Here is a 19,818-nt window from a genome sequence, read left to right as displayed (position 1 = left end):
CCTGTGACTGCACTGCAGCCATCAAGCATGCATGTCCCACAGTGACAGTGCTGCTCCTCTCGAGCAACACGTCCTAACAAAGACCAGGGCCAGTGAAAACCTGACCATAAAAACTACAATACTGAAAATAGCTTAATAAAAATAGTTTTTGTGTTGTTGTGAGGGACAACAGTTGAAATCTTTCATTTAGAACAATCACATTTCAACCTGGATTCTGAAGTATCCAAACAATTTCTCAAACAGCTCTTGCAGCATCATCCACTTATTTTCTGTCAACATCTCTTTGCTCAATTTGTTGATGATTTGTAAATATTTTTGAATAAACTAGTCACTTACTTACAATACTAATAATAAATACGACAATTTGTTAAAAAAAACTTATTATAAGAACACAATGTACTTGAACAATTTTCAAAACATATTCAATGATGTGTGTCTTTGCTCAAAGCTGTAGAGGTAACATTGAACAAGGAATGACTTAAAAGGTCACTTTAATCAGGAATTGTGATGGATGTCGGACATATCATTGGGCCTCTCTAAATTGTGGCCCTTTCATGGCCCCTGATATCGAAAAACCTAAGATCTGCCACTGTTGTCAGGCTGTACTTATGCAGGGCTTTAAGCTTAATGCTATATCAGTTCACAAACATGCTCACAATTAAAAAAGCATTTTAAAATGTCCTTATTGGCACCAAAGAGGTATTTTCTGTGTTTAATCTGAATCCAAAAAGGCAAAATTCAAATAATCATCGAAAGACCATGAGTGTCAAATTAGCAGAACTTGTGATAAATCACTTGATAGAACCTCCTGGAGATTAGATAAAGCCATAATCAATAAAGTCAAAGTGGCTAAAAAGAAAAAAACTTTGCACTGAAGACACTGAGTAGTGCTTCACTTACGCTACAAACCCAAGAAGCAACACTGTTATAGATCAATGACCCACACTATAACAGCAAATCCATTAAGAAGATTCTAAGTCCTGACTACCAGATTAGATCAGTGTGGCCTCCACCCATGTTTCAGCTATTTTAAGTCCCAGCCCTCTCCCATCCCAACGTTCTCTGGGCTCCCCTCCAACCTAAGAGAGAGGACCTCCTCCTGACTCTGTTACCTGAATGTGGGCACTACACCCTTGGCCTTCTGGTCCCCAATCTGTTCAGGATCCGCCCATCCCAGCTGGACCTGTACTCACACTGGCACCACATGAACTCAAAGGCCTGGGGATAAACATAGTACCCCTGATGGCAAAGTCATTAATATTATGTTGACAGAGGCAGGCTGTAACATGGAAAACAAGACTAGCATGGAGTTAATGTGATCTATAAATAACAGCAATACATTCAGCTGAATGAAAGGATTCAAAATAACACAAATCAGTATTTTTTTCAAATAAGGCATGTTTCAATATGAGAAGCTTTAGCTTTCAAAAGGATTTGTGAAAATGCAACTACTTAATTTAACAGATCATTGCGCAATTTAATTTATGAATCCTCATAAAGGATAAGAGAGCATTCATTATTTTCTTTTATGCATGTCTATTTGTGAAAGGTTGTGTTTGTGCGTGTGTGTGTGTGTGTGGTAGGGATGTTATGGAAATGATTAAGCTCCTTTAGTCTTGGTGGTGCTTGCCTCTGTCCTAGGTTGTCCAGTAGGCCAAGCAGAATAACAGGATTAGGAAAGTGTGAGCTTTGGGTTTTGTTTTGTTTCTTTTTAAACCCTCTCTCCTGCTCACAGTTTTCTCATTTACTCCACATCAGCATCACTTAGTTTTTCTCCAATTTGGCCTACTGTTCTTTTATAAAATAATAATGATAATATAAATATATCCTCCAAAAATGTAGCTTGCTTCATCAGATGTATGTATCCAATTGAAATAGCAAGATACAGCTGCTATAGAAGATTGCCACCACTACTTGTACTATTTTAGTACACAAGAATCCTTGTGTAAAATTAAATAAATACACAATACTTTTGTAAGATAAATCCTTTATCTCCAAATGGTCTGTTCATCTACATTACATTAGACACACACAAGAAAATGAGTAGTAATTTCTATAAATGGATAAACATACACATAATTTTAAACTCTATGTGTGAATGTGTGTGTGTATGTGTGGCAATTTATTTTTTAAAGTCATAAAAAAGATTGTCTTTTTGTGTCTTTTGCAAACCCCTCTATAAAGAAAACTTCGAAAATCGCTTCTCAGATAAGATCACACACAACGTACATTTATGGCACTGTAGGCATCAGTTAAATAAAAAATATGGGGTAAAAATATGAGGCCATTAAGTTTTATTTGCTCGTAGGCAGCTTACTGTAATAATTAATCAGGTCCTATTGGCAGAGCTGTGCAGTGCTGCCCTGCGCCCTGCAGAAGGCACCATCCAAACACTGGTTATGCCATGAGCACTCCCCTCTGTATTTTTAAACAAGGATTACAAATAATCGAATAATTATTTTGTCACGTTGTAATCAATCAACAGTATTGGTGACATTAAGAATTACATAAAAACTACATCCTGAAATCAAAAGGAAGATTATATGAAAAAAGTAAAAGTAGCTTATTGATAATTCAAAAGATTTTTTTCATTGAGACTTATATAAACTCTTAGGTGTGGAGGAGCTGTGACACATACTGATGTTGTCACAGGTTGTCATGAGTCACACCCAGGTCACGCCAACCTGGGTCATGCATGTCGCTGCAGCCAAACATGTCAGTGGTCACTTACATTCACATACTGTCGTCCCCACCGCCTCAGACTCTGAATATGAAGTATGTGTATCAGTTCTGCAGATTGTAAATAACAAATGTTTGCACCACATCCTCCTTCCCCCTCTTCTCCCACAATCTGTCACACACTCACCCTCTCTTCATCCCTGTTTCTTATATCCTTTTATGCTCTTTCATTTTTCTCTTTCCTTCCTTGCTCCACTTCATCCCTCACTTTTCTCACTGCTACCTGGACTGCATGCATCAAAGGAAGACAAAGTGGTTAGCATTTTATTTTTTGTTCTCTCTGTGTTGTGAATGTGATGTTTGTGCCACACAAAGGTAAAAATGCTTACTATGTTCAAATCTGGAGCAGAGATTGTCCTCTTACACACAACTTCTGCCCGGAGAGGTGATGTAACTATATGTTCAGTGTTTTTCATGTTTGCCAGACCTGCAATGTGACAGCTGAAAGAAAAGGGTTGAAAAAAACATCAACATCAATTGCAAGAGACTAAGCTACTGGATCGGAGTGAAGCAGTGTGTGTACAAACCCACTTGTGGATTACTGACTGAACTGAACAGCAGAAGTCCCTGATGGTTCATAGTTTCTGTTAACTATGGTTTCTCAGAGATAAGACTGTACTGTGTGGGGCAGAGCCAGCTGGATCTATTGTGTCCTCAGCACATTTGTTCTCCAGCATAAACCCTGTCTAACTATGTGTCCATTGTCTGTCTCCTCCCCCTGCAAAGTGTCTCATAGTGAAGGACAGGGTAAGGCTCGCTGGGTTTCGCTGCATGGGTCACCACTATTGTCTCCCCTCCACACTCGGGTCTGTGCTCATTCACAGCATCAGAACAGGAATTCCGACCCACAATCCGTTTTTCTGTGTGACAGATCATTGTGGATAAGCTGTCCCAGGGTGATCCTGCATCACTACTCTAATTCTGAGAATGAATGCAGACCCTGAAATTTATCATAGTGGGCAGAACGAGCATGAGCCGTAACAAAGGCTGTCTGCAGGGGCGTCTGAATTGTCTGACCCATCCTGACCCCTCTTCCTATGGCTGTAGGCATGGCTGTGCTGGGAGGGGGCAGTACATAATATAATGTGATAAAACCTTGGCAAAAACAATGATGATGGATTGGCATTTTACCTGGCATGCATGTAAGAAAGCACTCTACCCTACAAACATTTTTATCTGAATGCAGTAGGAACGCACACTTGCCTGTGCATGCTTTCCCTGCCTGTGTGTTTGAGACCAGACCAGCCTTGCCATAGGGAGATGGGAAGGGCCCAGGTACTGTTTTTGTTCCACTTTGTCCACTTACCACTTCCCCCAATGCTTGGTCACTGCAAACGTGTTGTTACTGCTGCTCCCTGTCAGAGATGGTGAAGGGTCTGTGAGTGAGCTTTAGTTTGGGATGTTGCACAGCCTGTTGCTGAGGATTCACTGAGTATGTGTCACTTTATAAATGCTTCCCAGGTAAGGAAGAAGTGTCAGAATAGAAGAGATTGACACACGTCTTTCATTCAAATGCTGCTTGTGGTTTAAATACAGTTTAATAACTATTCTGTTTTCTCACACACCGAAAACCAAGATAACCACGCATATATTTTTTTAAAACATCGTTTAGAATGTTTTTATTCAAGCGGAATTGGCAGTTTGCTGAAACCCATCATCTGGCAGCAATAGTCCAATTGAAGCTCAGGATTAGGTACAACAGGCCGCTCAAACTTTGCAATAATCTGTATATAAAGAGTCTGGGGGTTCTTTTTTTAAATTACCTTTTCAAAAACACAAAAACAAAAGGAAAGGATTTAACAGTGATCTTATCTGCTAACAATTATCCACTGTGTAATATTCCCTGTTGTCTTACGATCCTGAATGCTATCAGAGTTAATATCTCTGATGGGCATTTTACTGGTTTTGGGTTTACACTCCATCAACTCAAGATTGGTGAATGCCCTGAAGGTCGGTCTCTTGAGATAAAAAAAGTTACTGTACAAGTTAGGTGTTTTGTTATTGTTTTTATTGAGAGACCTCAAGTGGCAGAAGTAAGATATTGTATGCTAAAGGAAATCAATTTCCGAAACTTGAAATTAAAGGACAGAATATAGTTGTTATATTTTCACCCCTGTCCTGGGTGTACCCTGTCGTCTATGTCTGCTGGTATAAATAGTGGGTGGATGTTTTCATTGTCTTGATCTAATGGTCACCGACAAGACACTAAAAAAACATCATGAAATGCCAACAGTTTCACGTTCAGATTCATTTCAGTATGTGACAGAAAGGCTAAGCTTTACCTGAAGTGTGTGTAGGAGCTGATGTGTATTTCGAAGCCCTGTGTCAACTTGCCCTGCTATTTCTCTTATACTGGTGTTACAGCTTGTTAATGGCTGAGTGCTTGTTTATGTCTGCTTAATGTCAGCTCCAGATGGCCTCCAGAAACTGAACAAAACACTCACCGATTATTCTCCTTTGTAGAGGAGCACTGCCTCCTGGTGGAGCGCAGACTGGTGCTGGCACAAACACACACAAACACACACACACACACACACACATGCACAAATGTATACAAGTACTGAATATACAATAATCACTCGAATTTAAATCAAGCCCATAGGAAGCACAGTGATTGCGTTCTCCTGTGCCAATATTAATGGTAATTTATACCAAATTAAAGATTGGGTATGATAATCTGGGCTGAATAGATGCCTTTTGTTACTGGTGGGGTAAAACACAGAGTATTATTCTCTCATGAATTATTCAGCACATGACTTCAGCTCTTATATTTATTTGTAAGTATATGGCCCCTGTGTGGCCCACTATCTACCACTGACACTCACACACACACACACACACACACACACACATATGCTCCGATTCACGCTGAGACAGTCGCACACAGAGTCTCGCTCGCTCACTGCATCAAGCTGACACTGCACTTTTTACTGGAAGGGAGGATGCACTGCATAATTTCAATCATGTTCCTCAGTAATAGATGACAAACCCACTGCTCTCTGCTCCTCCTCACACTACACCCTGCTCTTATCATACACACACACACTCACTCACACACACATAGACACACACACACTCTCTCTCTCTTTAGTCTTTGTAAAGCTTCTACATTTAACCTTGACCCCCCTCTTACAATCTCTCTCCTAATTTCTGTCTTTTCTCCATTTCTCCCTCTATAACTGCCACCACTTGTTGTATGAGACTGATGATGGATGACTGAAATGACTGACTCTATGTCTAACAGTATGACTCTGTTGACTGGATCTGGTAAAAGTCATTAGCAACATTCTCAAGACCACCAGAATCTCAGTACTTGTGAAGGGCTTTGTAATACTGTAACAGCTCCTATTACGATCACCTTCACTGAAAAGACATGACTGCAAAGTGAAAGTAAATTCAAATGTGGGTTTTTCAGACAACCCTTTTTGTGAACTTAAAATATTTCTGTACTTGTGCAATTATCATTTAAATGTTACAATTTCAATGGTGAAATGAAGCATCATTTAAAAATAATTATTTGGGGAAGGCACCACACAATTACACTTAAACACTCAGAATCTAAGCTTGGGTCAGAGGCCGGTTTGACAAACCCTACATATTGTGATGGTGTGGACTGTTTTCCTGAGGAATGAGATGTTTCTGGTCTGCTCCCTCATAATTTTATCTTCAGATTAAGTTTTGTATTGCATGACTGTAATAATACTATACTGACTACACAGAATTACCTTTTAATTTTGTATGTACAGAGAAAACTCACACAGAGATTTCCATTAACGGTGGATTAAGTGATTTTTAGGGAGCGACTCTTGATATTTAAAAAAAAATACATCCCTTCCCTTCACTGCTCCTTCAGAAGCTCCACACATTTATGCACGTGTATTGACATGGTGAACCGCTGATGGTGCTGTTTCTGAGTAATCTTCCCACAAAGTAAACATTTGAATCACATTTATATTATAAGACCATAATTATTAGCTTCTGCGGATTGAAGTCGTTTTAATAAATTGCTTTAAGAGTGGTGAGCAATAGAGAACTGAAAGAATATAGGATGGAGTCTTCTCCGTGATATTGACATCAGAAATGTAAAAGCCACGTGGATTTAAAGCCACCACAGCTCTGCTTTTCTTTCAGCCGCCCTCACCACTGAATGCATCTGGCCTGCTTGCAGTGTTGATCTACTACCTTATTAGGGGAAATGGAGCATTATGCCTATTTGTGGTCGTCTTTCTTCCCACCATTCAGGATTTACCATTCCCTGAACGATGGCAGTTTACACCCAGCGCTGCCTCATATGTCATTCTGTCGAGGTGTATGTGTGTTGAGAGTAGGGTCACTGCACATGCTGACTGAAAGCCAACCACCCCTTCCCCACTTCTCCCCTGCCCCCAAGGTTCCTATTTATTCTGCCCATTTAAGGAAAAGCTGATGTCCACACAATTCGGCTTAAATGAATGCTGCTCTCGCCTCGAGCTGTTGAATGCTGCTGCTGTCGGCAGAGCTGCGGTGGCGCACGCCTTCACCTTCACCATTTTGTCATCAGATGGATGGAGTGGTGCTGGGGGTGAGAAATGAAGGGAAAGAGGCCAGGGGGCAGAGAAGTATGAGTGACAGGTGTGTGGTGTCTTCATTTGTAAAGTCAGCCAGGTGTGTCAGTGGAGCCAGAAGGTGAGGAGATATAAGAGGAAATTAGAAAGGACATGAAAAGGGTAGAGCAAAATAGAAATGGGAGTGTAGGAAAAGAGTGGGGAGGAAGGAGAAGAAAGGGAGAAAAGGAACAGAGGATGGAAAAGGAAATAAAGGGCAAGGAAAGGAGAAGATTTATAAGAGAGGAGTCGAAAGCAAAGAGGGAAGGGGGAGAAAAGGAGGGAAGAGGGAGAGGGGAACAAGGAAAGGAAATAAGACGAAATGAGGTAGAAGAAAGGAAAGAAAGAAAAACCTGTGTGTCAATATGAACAGGTACACACACACACACACACACACACACACACACACACACACACACACACACACTTACACGTTATTTATTTCATAAGTTACCTTTGGGGACTTTACAGTGAACTATGTTGGTTTCCTGGAGACTTACTGTAACCTAACCTCAACCATAACCACTGACCCAAAACACAGCCATGTGATAGCCAAATATAAAAGTGCAAACCACATATGCACCCTGAGCAGCAGGTCACCAGGTTTGTCTCTCGGTTGGCTGGACCATTTACAGCGTGCTCACTCTTACACCCTGCTTTCTGTCTCTTTTACTGTGTTTATCGAAATAAAGTCCAAAAAAGCATCAAAAGTATACTTATAAAAATCTGCCTTTCCCTTTTTAGGGACACTGCTTTTGTTCCAAATTGGACGAGCAACCCCCAGTTGGTCTCTAGCCAATGACAGGAAGACAGCCACACACTTTCTCCCTTTTTCCCTCACTGGCTCATCGCCGTGATTTGGTTACCATGGAGAAGCATATTTTTTAGGCAGAAGGAGGTTGACATTATTACATGACAGCAATGGCACTGCTTATTCTCCACACACACACGCACACACACACACACACACACACACACACACACACACACACACACACACACACACACACACACACACACACACAAACACACACACACACCACATCTTGCCTACAGGCAGTCGCCCACGCCACGCATTTCTAGACAACAACATTTTAAAAGTGTCCTACATAGCGTACACATATCTCCACACACACAGACACGTTCTCAGGGCACATCTCGCACCACAACACGCAGTGAGGCAGCGAGATGAACTCGAGGTGACACTAAAGCGGGCCGCCCCTGGACCGAAGGAGCTGATTGGTCGGCATTGCTGAGAATCTGACATCATGCTCCGGCTGGTCACACACACGCACACACTATTGGGTGATGCTTGTGCATCATATGTACACAAACACACACTTGTTTCACACGCAATTAATTCCCACACTATCTTTTGGGCTATCCAGGAACACAGCACACAATCATCCAGGAAAGGATTATATGTATTATATGCTTTGTGTGCATGGGTGTGTGTATGTGTGTGTTTGTGTGTGTGTCCATGTGTTCTACAAGTATTGTTTATTACCCTCCCCCATCTGCAGTGTGGGCTTTAGAGCACATAACCAACACATGAAGGAGTGCCATTAGAAAATGAGATCTGTGAGTCTCTTGCTTTGAGATCAGACTGGGCATGAACAGCCTGATGTGATTTCTTCTACAGTATATGATGCTCTCATTCGTGGATTAAGCTCGTGGATTAGAACATTTACTCCTCCTCGTTGGCTGTGACAAGCAAACCAAACTAACTGTAGTTGGAGCCCATTGCAATATATCTGTTGTACCCAGGGTTTGGGTACTGCAAAATGACATGAATGTATGACAGTTTGTACTGAAAAGAATAATTATTTAGTTTTAGTACGTTTATTTGTTTTTTTGGCACATGACAATTTAGACAATTTAGCTGAATTTCAAGTTTTCCATTGTTCAAAACACCAAATGAAAATGGATACAATGGTGCTCATCATGACGTTATATCTTGCATTGACCCTCTTGGTATTGTGGCATAAAAAGCCATGAATGTTTTTGTGTTGGTTGATTTTTATCATGGGAACAACCTGCAACAGCGTTTTTATTTTATTTTTTGCATCGGGCAAGATGCACCTCAGTTTCTGGTGCAAGTATTTCTGCAAATTTCTGTGAAAAAGAAGTATAGCTGTACAAAGTTGTGCTCGGCAGCTTTGACACTAAGATCCAACACATTTCAGTTGGCATTAATAGGATACTGAAGTTTAATACCAGCCCTACTCAGTGAGGCATCAGTTCAGACCATGGAATGCATAAAAAGACAGAGGATGCATTTCCTCTTCCTTCCACTATTCACAAATGAAGCGAGACCCGCAGACACATGCTCAAACAATGGTTGGGGTTTATGACTGCAGCTAGCCACCAGGGGGCGATTAAGATGCTTTGGCTTCACTTTTGGGGAGCTGTCATGTCATCCATGTCTTATATACAGTCTATAGGTCAGACGGAACACTGGAATTATGAATTGGATCGGTTGATTGGCTCATGACTTCAGCTTTTTTTGGCTCAAAGTTGTACAATTAGTAATATCCAATCAAATTCATTCAGGCGTGCAGCTTGGACATTATGAACTGAAACCTCCCCACCGTTCTCTGACGATCACAACAGTGCAGTATGATGTCACAACCTCCATCTCTCCAGCTCGCTCCTTATTTCTTGTTTTGTGTTGTAACTCTTCTTCTTGTACGGGGGTCTTGCTTGGTTTGATTCAGAGCCCCCTCAAAGAGCAGAGCCTTTTCTTTAAGTTTATAAATACTTTTTATGGATGTTCACATCTAAGACACAAGTGTCTGCTACTGAAATAGTTTTTATTGTATGGAGTGTGCCGTCTGAAATGTACGGTGACCAAGATCTCTCACACAAAGCACATTAACAGAAAACACAGCAGCAAAAGCCACATCACAACTGCAAAAGCCACACAACAGAAACACAATAACAATAGAAGAGATTGACAATGGATGGTGTTGGGTGTTTTTCCTTTTTGGATGCTCCAAGCACCTGCAGGAGACAAACATCCTTCATTTTAAGCGGCGATTGACTTCTCCGGGGTGGCTATAGGTTAGAAGTTATGAGTTGTGAGCTGGTATTGTCAGCCGATGATGAGTTGAATAATGGTGAGGAGCTGAAAGGATTACTGGCCACCGCTAATCTGTGGCCCCCTCAGTTGAGGTACAGAGGTGGAGAAAGACAGCAAGAGAGAGAGAGAGAGAGTGGTGTGTGGCTGGGCGGCTGCCTGACAGCTGTGGCCCGTGCAGGCACTGGATTTACTTTAGATTAGTCTGGACATGCGCCAACTAGGATTCAATCAGGCCATGATGAATTTGCTTTGGAAGGCTAACTGCTAACTGCTGAACTGACCGCTAACAGTCCATCCCACCGGCCGTCTGCGGAGTCATATATTGGGGTTTTCCTCTGGACCCAGGGGTGTTTTGTTTTCAGATTGTGCCAAGATTTTGACGTGGAATACGAGGGACGACTGAGTTTTGACGTTTTGGATTTATTCTCGGAAAAATAAACCGCTGGGATTATAAATACGGAGGGAGATAAATCCTGTTGTTGTGCTGTGGAAGTGAGGTGGTATTCAGTAGCCATGGCGACATGTGAGTATGTGATGTTATCTCATTTAGAGGCTGAAGAATAGACTTTTATCATTTCTTCTCATCTTGGCAACATTACCCAGTTATAATGGAGCATTTTATAGAATTGTACATGTTATATCACAGGAAACTATTGACTGGAATAGTGTTAACATTCCTCCTTTGAGATTAAACCAATATGCATACAGTATTGTTATCAGTTCATGTATCCATCCTCCTTTTTCAACTACTGTGTCACTGTGATGTTTGTAGCCCTTGCAATTGAGATGTTTTTATGATATCACCAATATGATTAAAATGGATCAGTCAAAAAGCAGCACTTTTTTATTAGTTGGCCATAAAAACACAACCTTTAAAGGTGTTTCTGTAGTTAAAAAATGTAAAACATACCATAGCCACTAAGTTGTGAAAGCGACACATCTGCATATGAGTGCACTTAAAAATTGGATTAGCTGGAAACAGAGAGGGAAGAGAATGAAGGGAACATCAATGTGTTGTGACTGTTAGTTTTTTGTTAGGATGAATAATTCATGTATGTGAGTAGAAAAACAGCTATTTGTGAAATTCCACTTTTACAAGAAACTTTCTCTGCTTTCATAAAAGATCATCATACTGCGTTTGTCTGGTTCTCGGCTTGATGTTCAGTAAAAATTATTTGTGTGTGAAATGTTTACAGTCCCACTGAGTTTTGTGTCATGGGCATGCCTGAACACTTATTTAGTTAACTCCATTCAGTTATTGTTCTCTGTGCAAACACCTCCTGTCTTTTAAACCCCTGTAGGTAATGTGGGTATGCAACCTGTGCCGTAAGCAGCAGGAGATTCTCACCAAATCAGGAGAATGGTTTTCGGGGTCAGGTGTGCGGCCCGGGAGCCTGGGCACCTCCTTGAACGACCCAGCCACGGGAGGTGAGGCCCAACGGGACAGGAAGCTACTCCGCTCCAGGTCCCAAGCCCCGCCCTCCAGCACCAACACCAGCACAGGGCCAGACGGGACACAGCTGCCTGCTGGTATCACTGCTGCCAAGGGTGCTGACACCATGCCTGGCTCTCGCTCTCAAAGTGAACCACCCAGAGAAAAGTAAGCATCAAAGGACAAAAATACAGCTTCTGTGATATAGTGTTCTTCAAACTGCCACTGGAGAATGTTTGACATTAACAAATTGTACCTTTTTTCTTAATTAATATTAATATAATATTAATAATATGATAAGAACTGGTTAAAGAGAACCACATTATTTAAAACAGAGAAAGCTGACAATGCTTTAAGGCTCAGCACCCATTTTTATGGTATATTGGCAGAGGCTGCTGTTGTTTTTTAATCCCTGGGTTAAGAAAAAAATAGATCAGTGTCTGTTCTAGCTTAAAACCGTAGAAAAGCTAGGTCACAGACATTAGTCTTGAGAGGTCTTTGATTCAGTCCCTTTGTTGTTATTTGGTAGGTGAGGTAGGAATTCATCTGTCTCAAGTTGATAAGTAGAATGTGCAATCTGTTCATACAAAAGGCTGATACAAGGTTTTACAAATATAGAAAGGAATGTGCTTAGTGCAAGATATTTCTGTCTCTTCTTAGCATTTTATTCATGTAACAAATTGTACTTTCGCTCACCTGTACTAATGGAAATGGTGCACCTGTGCCTCTGTCTGTGTCTGACTATATGATACATTTGTTTAACAAATTATCCTCTCATTCAGGAAAAGGCCAGTTTCCCTCCATGAACAAAATGGTAAGGGAGGCATGGGGCGTGGTAGTGGCCGGAGACCAGCTGGGAAGTTGTCATCTCAGTCATCACTGGATGAGCGGGTGGTTCCCAGTGACAGAGGAGAGAGAAGACTGGGAGACGGACGGAGGCTGGCGAAGATCCATTCTCAGGAGTACGAAGATGGAGAGGGGAACTTGGGTCGTTCAGAAACACACCGGAGACGCCCAGAGGATGAAGAGCAGAGGGAGCGGCAGCGACGCGAGGAGGAGTTCCAGAATCGTTATCGCAGTGACCCCAATCTGGCCCGATACCCAGTGAAACCGCAGAAAGAGGAGCAGGAAATGCGCATGCATGCTAAGGTGTCTAAAGTACGCCATGAACGACGACACAGTGATCTAGCAATCAACGAAGTTGGATTGGGACCTGGTGAAGGAGGAGGTGGAGGAGGCAGTGCAAGTGAGGTGCCTGAAAACCGTCTGGCAAGGAGGGGTGGGGTTGGGGGTGGGGAAGGAGACCGCAAGGTCCTGGAGAACCACCGAGCCTACTCTGTGGATAGGACCGTGGGGGTTGGAGGGGGGCCTCCACCTGCTGGAGGCGGTTTGAAATCAGGGCCCCAACCTGGGGGACCGGTGCCTCCAGACTGGGGTCTGAACAAGGGCCGTTTAGAACAAGGTACAATACGGACACCAAGGGACAAAGGTGGGGATAACCTGTTGAGGAAGGACTCCCAGAGCTCGGACCAGTCTGAATCTTTGCGACCACCCCCTCCACGTTCATACAAGAGCAAACGTGGGGTCAACAAGAGGCAGATGTCCATCAGCAGCTCAGAGGAGGAGGGCGGCTCCACGCCTGAGTACACCAGCTGTGAGGACGTGGACATGGAGAGCGTCAGTGAGAAAGGTCAGTAGAACAGATGTGTTCACTACACGAGTTTTCAAAATTAAATCGATCTGAATTTACATACCTTACATTGTTTGCCATTGAAACAGTTCCTTAGATTTATTTGTTAAAGCTTTTTTTTATCACCAGAAGTTGTTTTTGAGCTGCTGTAGCTCTCACCTACCTCACATGAGCATCCCTAATCTGCACATGATTCTCAATCTGTCTAGGGATCATACAGAGCCTATCAGTCTACATTAGTTGTATTTTCATCATTGTCACGAGCAATTTTTTACTGTATCACCTACATATACTCAGTGCAGTGTGAGCTGGATTAGAACCACAGCATCAATAAGTAACGGCTAATACTCTTTAGAAATAGAAAGATCCCATGTTAATTTAAAACACACATTTCACCTGGAAATAGCAGATAAAAATAAATAAAGAATGAAATAATCCTTACACAATTAGGTCAAGGAAGGCAGCCATAATGAAGCTGCTTCATGGTTGTGTCCTCCTAAAATAGACTTGGTAGTGGAGTTATGACAATGTGCAAAAAACAGCGAGAGATATTTTGGCTCGTACGATTATTATAATACCAACATATGCTTATTTTGGACAGTAAAGCTATAGGATAAGTGATAGGATGAAGCACTCTCCCATCACATAGTGCATTACTATCCCTGTGTGTCATCTACACCTCTGTGCTGTGGTTAAACCCTGCTGCTCTCTGGACAGCTCTCATTTATTTGGAGAGTCCCTGTGATTTAGGCCAGCAGATTTGTGGAATTAGGTCAGTGGCTCGCTTGCTATGTAATGTTTTACAAACAGCCAGCTGAAACCAGCCAACCACCGATGGACCACCGGCTAAAAACCAACTTGTGGTTGCATGCTGCTCAGAAGCTGGTGGATGTTTTGGTACCTTTGTGTTTCGCAGCTTGTTGCGATTCTAGGCCGCACTAAAGTAAGCCACGTGACAGAGTTTGAGTTCAAGAGGCAGCGGCTAGAGATAGCCGTGCTCTGACGGCTTATCTCTCTCACTGGTCACAGGAGGGGCCTGTTCCAGATGTTTTAATCCAGATTACTATAACTCAGGGACTGGTAATGGGTAGATGGTGTGGATTGGGATTATTAGCTGTTTTAAACACTCTTTAGCTAGCTGGAACTCAAATCAGGATATCTCTCTTTACCCTCATCTGTGGCGTGTGGCACGTTTTGCAGAATCATGTATGATATCCTACGTAGATACATTAGATCAAGTCAGATGGTTTCATAGGGTCAACACGTTATGTTTCTGTTTCACTGCTAGTTGGAAGCAGAGACCTCTGTGTCACAGTCTGTGTTACAGGTTTATGAGAAGTGATGAGTGACCTCATGTTATGTGTCTGCAGTTTAAGTGTCTCAAAGTAAAGTGTTCCATAAAATATAGTAGACTCACAATTAAAAGTAGGCGCTTTTGTTACACCTCCAATTGATATATGGAACAAACATATTTTGTTACAATGAAAGTTTAACTTGGCATCTATATTTTTTGTTAACTTTTCACAAATCTGAGGCAAATTCAAAACAGATGATGTGTGTTACACCTTTCACAGTGTTTGCACAATACATAAGCTTGATATTGATTTATATGGACTTTTGGCTATATTGTTATATTTGTTTTTTAATTTGTTTAGTTTGTTGTTTTAATTTTTTGTGTGACTCGGGTCACATCTCTGTTTTGACCAACTTCAATTTTGCCAACACAAATTTTTCAGGAGCCGGTAGTTTCAACTCAGAAAATAAAGTGGGCATTCTGTGATTTGTTGTTAAATAAAATTTAATCACAGTCATACTTATTATTGTTTTATTGCTTTTCCTTATTGGAGAATTAATGCAAATTGTATATTTGTATATTAATAGTTGTCATTAGTAATTTCCCTGATATATGTTCAAAACGTGTGCTAAACTCAGATGAACACTCGCTATTGACTTATTATCACCTTTTGCATTGATATTAGGAACTAGATATTAAATTGTTGCTTATTTACTCATCTAGCAGATTCTCAGCAATATCAACATTCATCAGGAGTCATGATTTTAGTCACCGGGCAAGTCCAAGTCCATCATTCACTGAAATGTCTCACTGTGTGAAGCAGCTCCTCTGCTGCTTGGTGCTGAGCAGGTCATGTAAAGTGTGTTCATAAAACCTTTGTGGCAGTGGCCACATTTTGTTCAGTGAGAGCAGTGACAATGAACCAAACAGGAAATTGTGAGCTGAACAGCTAAGCAATGAGCTTTGAATTTGAATAGTTATCTGTGTTCATCAATACAAGTTTCCCCTTTTTTGTTGGACTGTGTTTAAGCACAAGGGTAAACTGCTGCTGCACTGGGTTGAAAGCAGGAAACTTACATTATACTGACATTAAGGAGAATGACAACACTGCTATCATCAAGGTCAAATGAACCTCGGCAGCAAGCAAACTAGATCTCCTCCTGCTGTCTAATAGCTAAACATACTGCTTTATTAGTTTGAAGCTATAAATCAGATAGAAGGGATTTCAGAGATAAGAACTGGATTTATTTATGCCTGAACAGTTGATTTATGTTCTAATAATACACTGTGGATTCCCAATCTGCTAAACTTGAATAACATAGCAACTTTAACTCAGTGTTTGAAGTCAAATGGAAGCAGGTAGTGAATAAAAACAATTTGGTTACGTTGGTGTAAAGAGAACGAGCAAGAAGGTGCTGAGGAAATGAAAGAGGAAGTCTGCTAGTGAGGTGACACAAGTGTGTGTGTGTGTGTGTGTGTGTGTGTGTGAGAGAGAGAGAGAGAGGTGGTCGTCCAGTTTCTAGAGGCGGTTCGATTATTTACAAAGTGCTTTTAAAAAACTGTTATAAGGTGCTATACGAGTTAAAAATGAAAAATTGACAGCAAACAATAGGAAAGAGTGAAAAGATTTTGATGATCACACAGCAATAGATGATAAAAATAGTCAGTAAGATCAGAATTAGGAGAGATTTAAAAGAGGATAAAGAGATTGCCAAGGAGATTGTCAGTGAGATTGAGAGTGGGAGCACCTGACAGAAAAGGCCTGGTCACCTCTGGTCCTCAGCCTGGACTGTGGAATGGAACGAGCAGGGCCTTCCCTGAAATGACACTGAAGATGCACAGAAATTACACCAAATATCCAACAAAGTGCTTTAAAGGTACAGTGTGTAGAATTTAGTGATATCTAGTGTTTGAATTGCATGTTGCAGCTGAACACCCCTCACCTCACCCTCTACCTGTGGTAGCTTCAGTTGTCATAAAAACTCAAAAGGTGTTTAGTTTGTCCAGTCTGGACTAATGTAAAAAACATGGCGGCCTCCGTAGAGAGGGTCCCCTTGATGTAAATATAAAGTATTTAGATATAAAGGGCCTTCATCATCGGACATCATGAGGATTATTCTACATTAAATTTCTGCCTAAAGTTCCTTTTCACCTAAATCTTACACACTGGACCTTTAAGGCTGTGTGGTGGGGGCAGTTAAAGCAGGTTAACTGGGATTTAGGGTCCTCTGATCTAAAGACCTATGTACACATGAGCCTTGTTCATTTTTTGGGACTGAAATGTGTGAAATAGCAGATGGGGTTGGAGAGGAGCTCATACACACACACACACACACACACACACACACACACACACACACACACACACACACACAGCTTATTAAGAGCAATGATACGTTAATACCTGTGGAGAGGTGATGCTTTGATGTAGCATCAGTTAGAAGAGCAGCTCACATTGTGTAATCTGTCCAGCGTGTTCATCCTCCAAAACCCAAACGCTCCACTCAGCACTTTAAACTGCTGAGTCAGCATTTATCCTCGAGCATTCTCAGTGGACTTTCAGATTCCAGATTAGCAGCGCTGGAGAAGTCTGTTCAGACCTGTGTCTGATTTTCACTATCTCCTGTACACATGAACTCACTGGCTAACCAGTGAGACCAGTCCTTTTCCCCTTTACCCCCCCCCCGGAATATTACTACAATTATTATTTTTTGCAACAGCATGCAATTCTATTTACTCTCTACCTGCTCCCTTTTACTTCGGTGTTCATCTTCAGTCCCCTGAGATCTTTTCAGTCCCCTCCTGATGTCGTCTGTCGTTGTTTTACTCCTGTGGTGGACCAGTGGTGTGATGCTGGGCCAGTTAGCTCCTCTGCTCTCACCGACCATCTGTCAGTGTTAATGAGAGCAGGGATGCCCTGATAGTGGCGTGGCTCTATCATGGAGTTTTGTACTGGCCAACTTGGAGCATAGAGAATCAGTTTGATTATGAATGAATTTGAAGCTGTGCTTCCTGAGTGGTAGTTCAATTCTTTTTCCTCTGCACTAAATTTTTCTACTTTTCAAATAAATGGCTCTTTTTTTAACGCAGGGGATTTCATCAGCACTCTTGTGGTTGGCATACTGCAGTGCAACTACAACATCTTCTTATCTATGCACTCTATAATAAACTACATATTACATAGATGTTATTGTTCTGCATCCTATTTCTGAGGAATAAAACTGTGTTTTCACTGCTACTATTTCATCTTCTCATGAGTCAACAGTGGTAGAAGCAGCCTAGCTTTTTTCTTAGTTGCTGAATCATAAACTCAACATCCAGTTAAGCTGCTGACACTGTGTTTTAGTCCATTTTGTGTTTTAATCCATGTGACAGTGTAGAGATGGTTCATGGGCTCTGCCAGCAGGAGGTGGACAATCCCATACCAGTGTCAGAGTACTGCACAGGTTCATTTTTGCAGACCTGCACCCATCCTCATCCGCAAAGCTCCAAGTTAAACCCCAGACTCATTAACATATAACATGCTCCCAAATTCATCACCCGTGATTAAACACAAGCTACACAAACGCCCGTCGTCCGTCACATCAATTGAGTTATGGTCTCCTTGTCCTCCTGGTTGGGTGGTTGAATTGTGTCCATAGAAAAGTTACTGTAAATTGTTTCAGCACCTATGTTTCCTCTGTGACAACGTGCCTAGCTTGCATCTATCAGAAATACATTGTGGTACTTTTTACAAGTAGCAAAGAAACTGAGAAAGTTTACTTGTACCTGTGAATTCACATCATACATTTTTATCCATTACACTTCTTTTTGTAGGTTACCCATCCAGTTGTAGGATGCTACCATGTTTATCAAAGGTCAAAGGATGTATAATGTCTTACACATGGGACACTCACAGAAGTTAATGATTAGATGGATGGTTGGGGTCATGTGAGGCCTTGATACCATTTCCCACCATTCAGTCTTTCTTTCATTACACTTAAACAATAATATTCATTTCCCAATCTGTTAACATCTACACTTTGTGTTTTTACGACATATTACAAGCTAGACCAACTCTCTTTGTGTTTCTGCCTGCAGGGGACTGGGATTGTCATCCATTGGATCCTGCAGTGTGGCATGTGAGTGCTAACAGTCCAGACCACTTAACTCCCATGTTCCTACAGTACCTCACATTCAAACAGACACTCACATATGATCACCACAGTTTTCCCATACAATCAAATCTTATGTAATGAAAGCATTTAGCTGTCAACCTCTACTCAGCAGGACATCATTAGGAAAAGATCTGACATTAATATTCATTATTAAAGTTATTAACTACACTTTTTATGTCTTCATTCTACCCTCTCTTCTTTTTCTCCCCCTCTCCACCTTCATAATATGTCATAACTCCTTTAAACAAATGACCTGGTCTGCTGTCCTCATGGCCTTCTTGTCCCCCGGTAGCATCCAGTTACATGGCAGCCATCGAAAGAGGGCGACCACCTGATCGGACGCATCACATTAAGCAAGCGGTCGGCCATGCCCCGTGAGGCTGGGTCCCTACTCGGCCTAAAAGTAAGCAGGAAATCATCCAAGTGTTGTGTTCCATTTGCTTTAGAGAACCATGTGAGCAGAGCTTAGGGAGAGAACAGAAAGTGAGTAAAGAAAGGAACAGAGTAAGGGATTAAAGAGGAAGCTTTTAATCCAGAAATAATAATGTTTTGTAATGCCTGTGAATGCTGTTGTGTGAAGAAATATCTATAATAGCATGTATAATAGTGCCCATCATGCACCTCTGTTTCTTTGTGTGCAGGTGGTAGGAGGGAAGATAACAGAGACGGGGAGACTTGGGGCCTTCATCACCAAAGTCAAGAAAGGCAGCCTGGCAGATGTCGTGGGACACCTCCGAGCAGGTGACAGTCCACTGAACTTATCGCTTTCATATTGGACACCATGGACTCACCCCTTACTTTATCCTGTGATTTAAATCAATGGGGAAGTGTGCTAACGGTA

At 41.6% G+C, this 19,818-nt stretch overlaps 1 protein-coding gene across 29 annotated transcripts in view; it reads left to right on the top strand.

Moving 5' to 3' along the window:
- LOC109627590 (regulating synaptic membrane exocytosis protein 1-like) overlaps nucleotides 1-19,818 on the top strand; it is a 66,880-nt gene that overhangs the window by 20,084 nt on the left and 26,978 nt on the right. For 26 of the 29 annotated variants that reach the window (XM_069530860.1, XM_069530869.1, XM_069530865.1 and 23 more), the window contains exons 3-8: nucleotides 3,466-3,486; nucleotides 11,706-12,004; nucleotides 12,619-13,526; nucleotides 18,901-18,941; nucleotides 19,270-19,380; nucleotides 19,619-19,718. In XM_069530860.1, the coding sequence (XP_069386961.1) occupies nucleotides 3,466-3,486; nucleotides 11,706-12,004; nucleotides 12,619-13,526; nucleotides 18,901-18,941; nucleotides 19,270-19,380; nucleotides 19,619-19,718 (1,480 nt within the window). Of the gene's footprint in view, nucleotides 1-2,982; nucleotides 2,995-3,465; nucleotides 3,487-10,544; nucleotides 10,928-11,705; nucleotides 12,005-12,618; nucleotides 13,527-18,900; nucleotides 18,942-19,269; nucleotides 19,381-19,618; nucleotides 19,719-19,818 lie in introns of those variants that run through there. The other 3 variants (XM_069530861.1, XM_069530881.1, XM_069530862.1) reach the window with 3 other exon arrangements.

The sequence above is a fragment of the Paralichthys olivaceus genome, chromosome 8, assembly GCF_024713975.1.
Source record: "Paralichthys olivaceus isolate ysfri-2021 chromosome 8, ASM2471397v2, whole genome shotgun sequence".
NCBI classification, from domain to species: domain Eukaryota; kingdom Metazoa; phylum Chordata; class Actinopteri; order Pleuronectiformes; family Paralichthyidae; genus Paralichthys; species Paralichthys olivaceus.
This window is presented reverse-complemented; position numbering and strand designations above follow the sequence as displayed.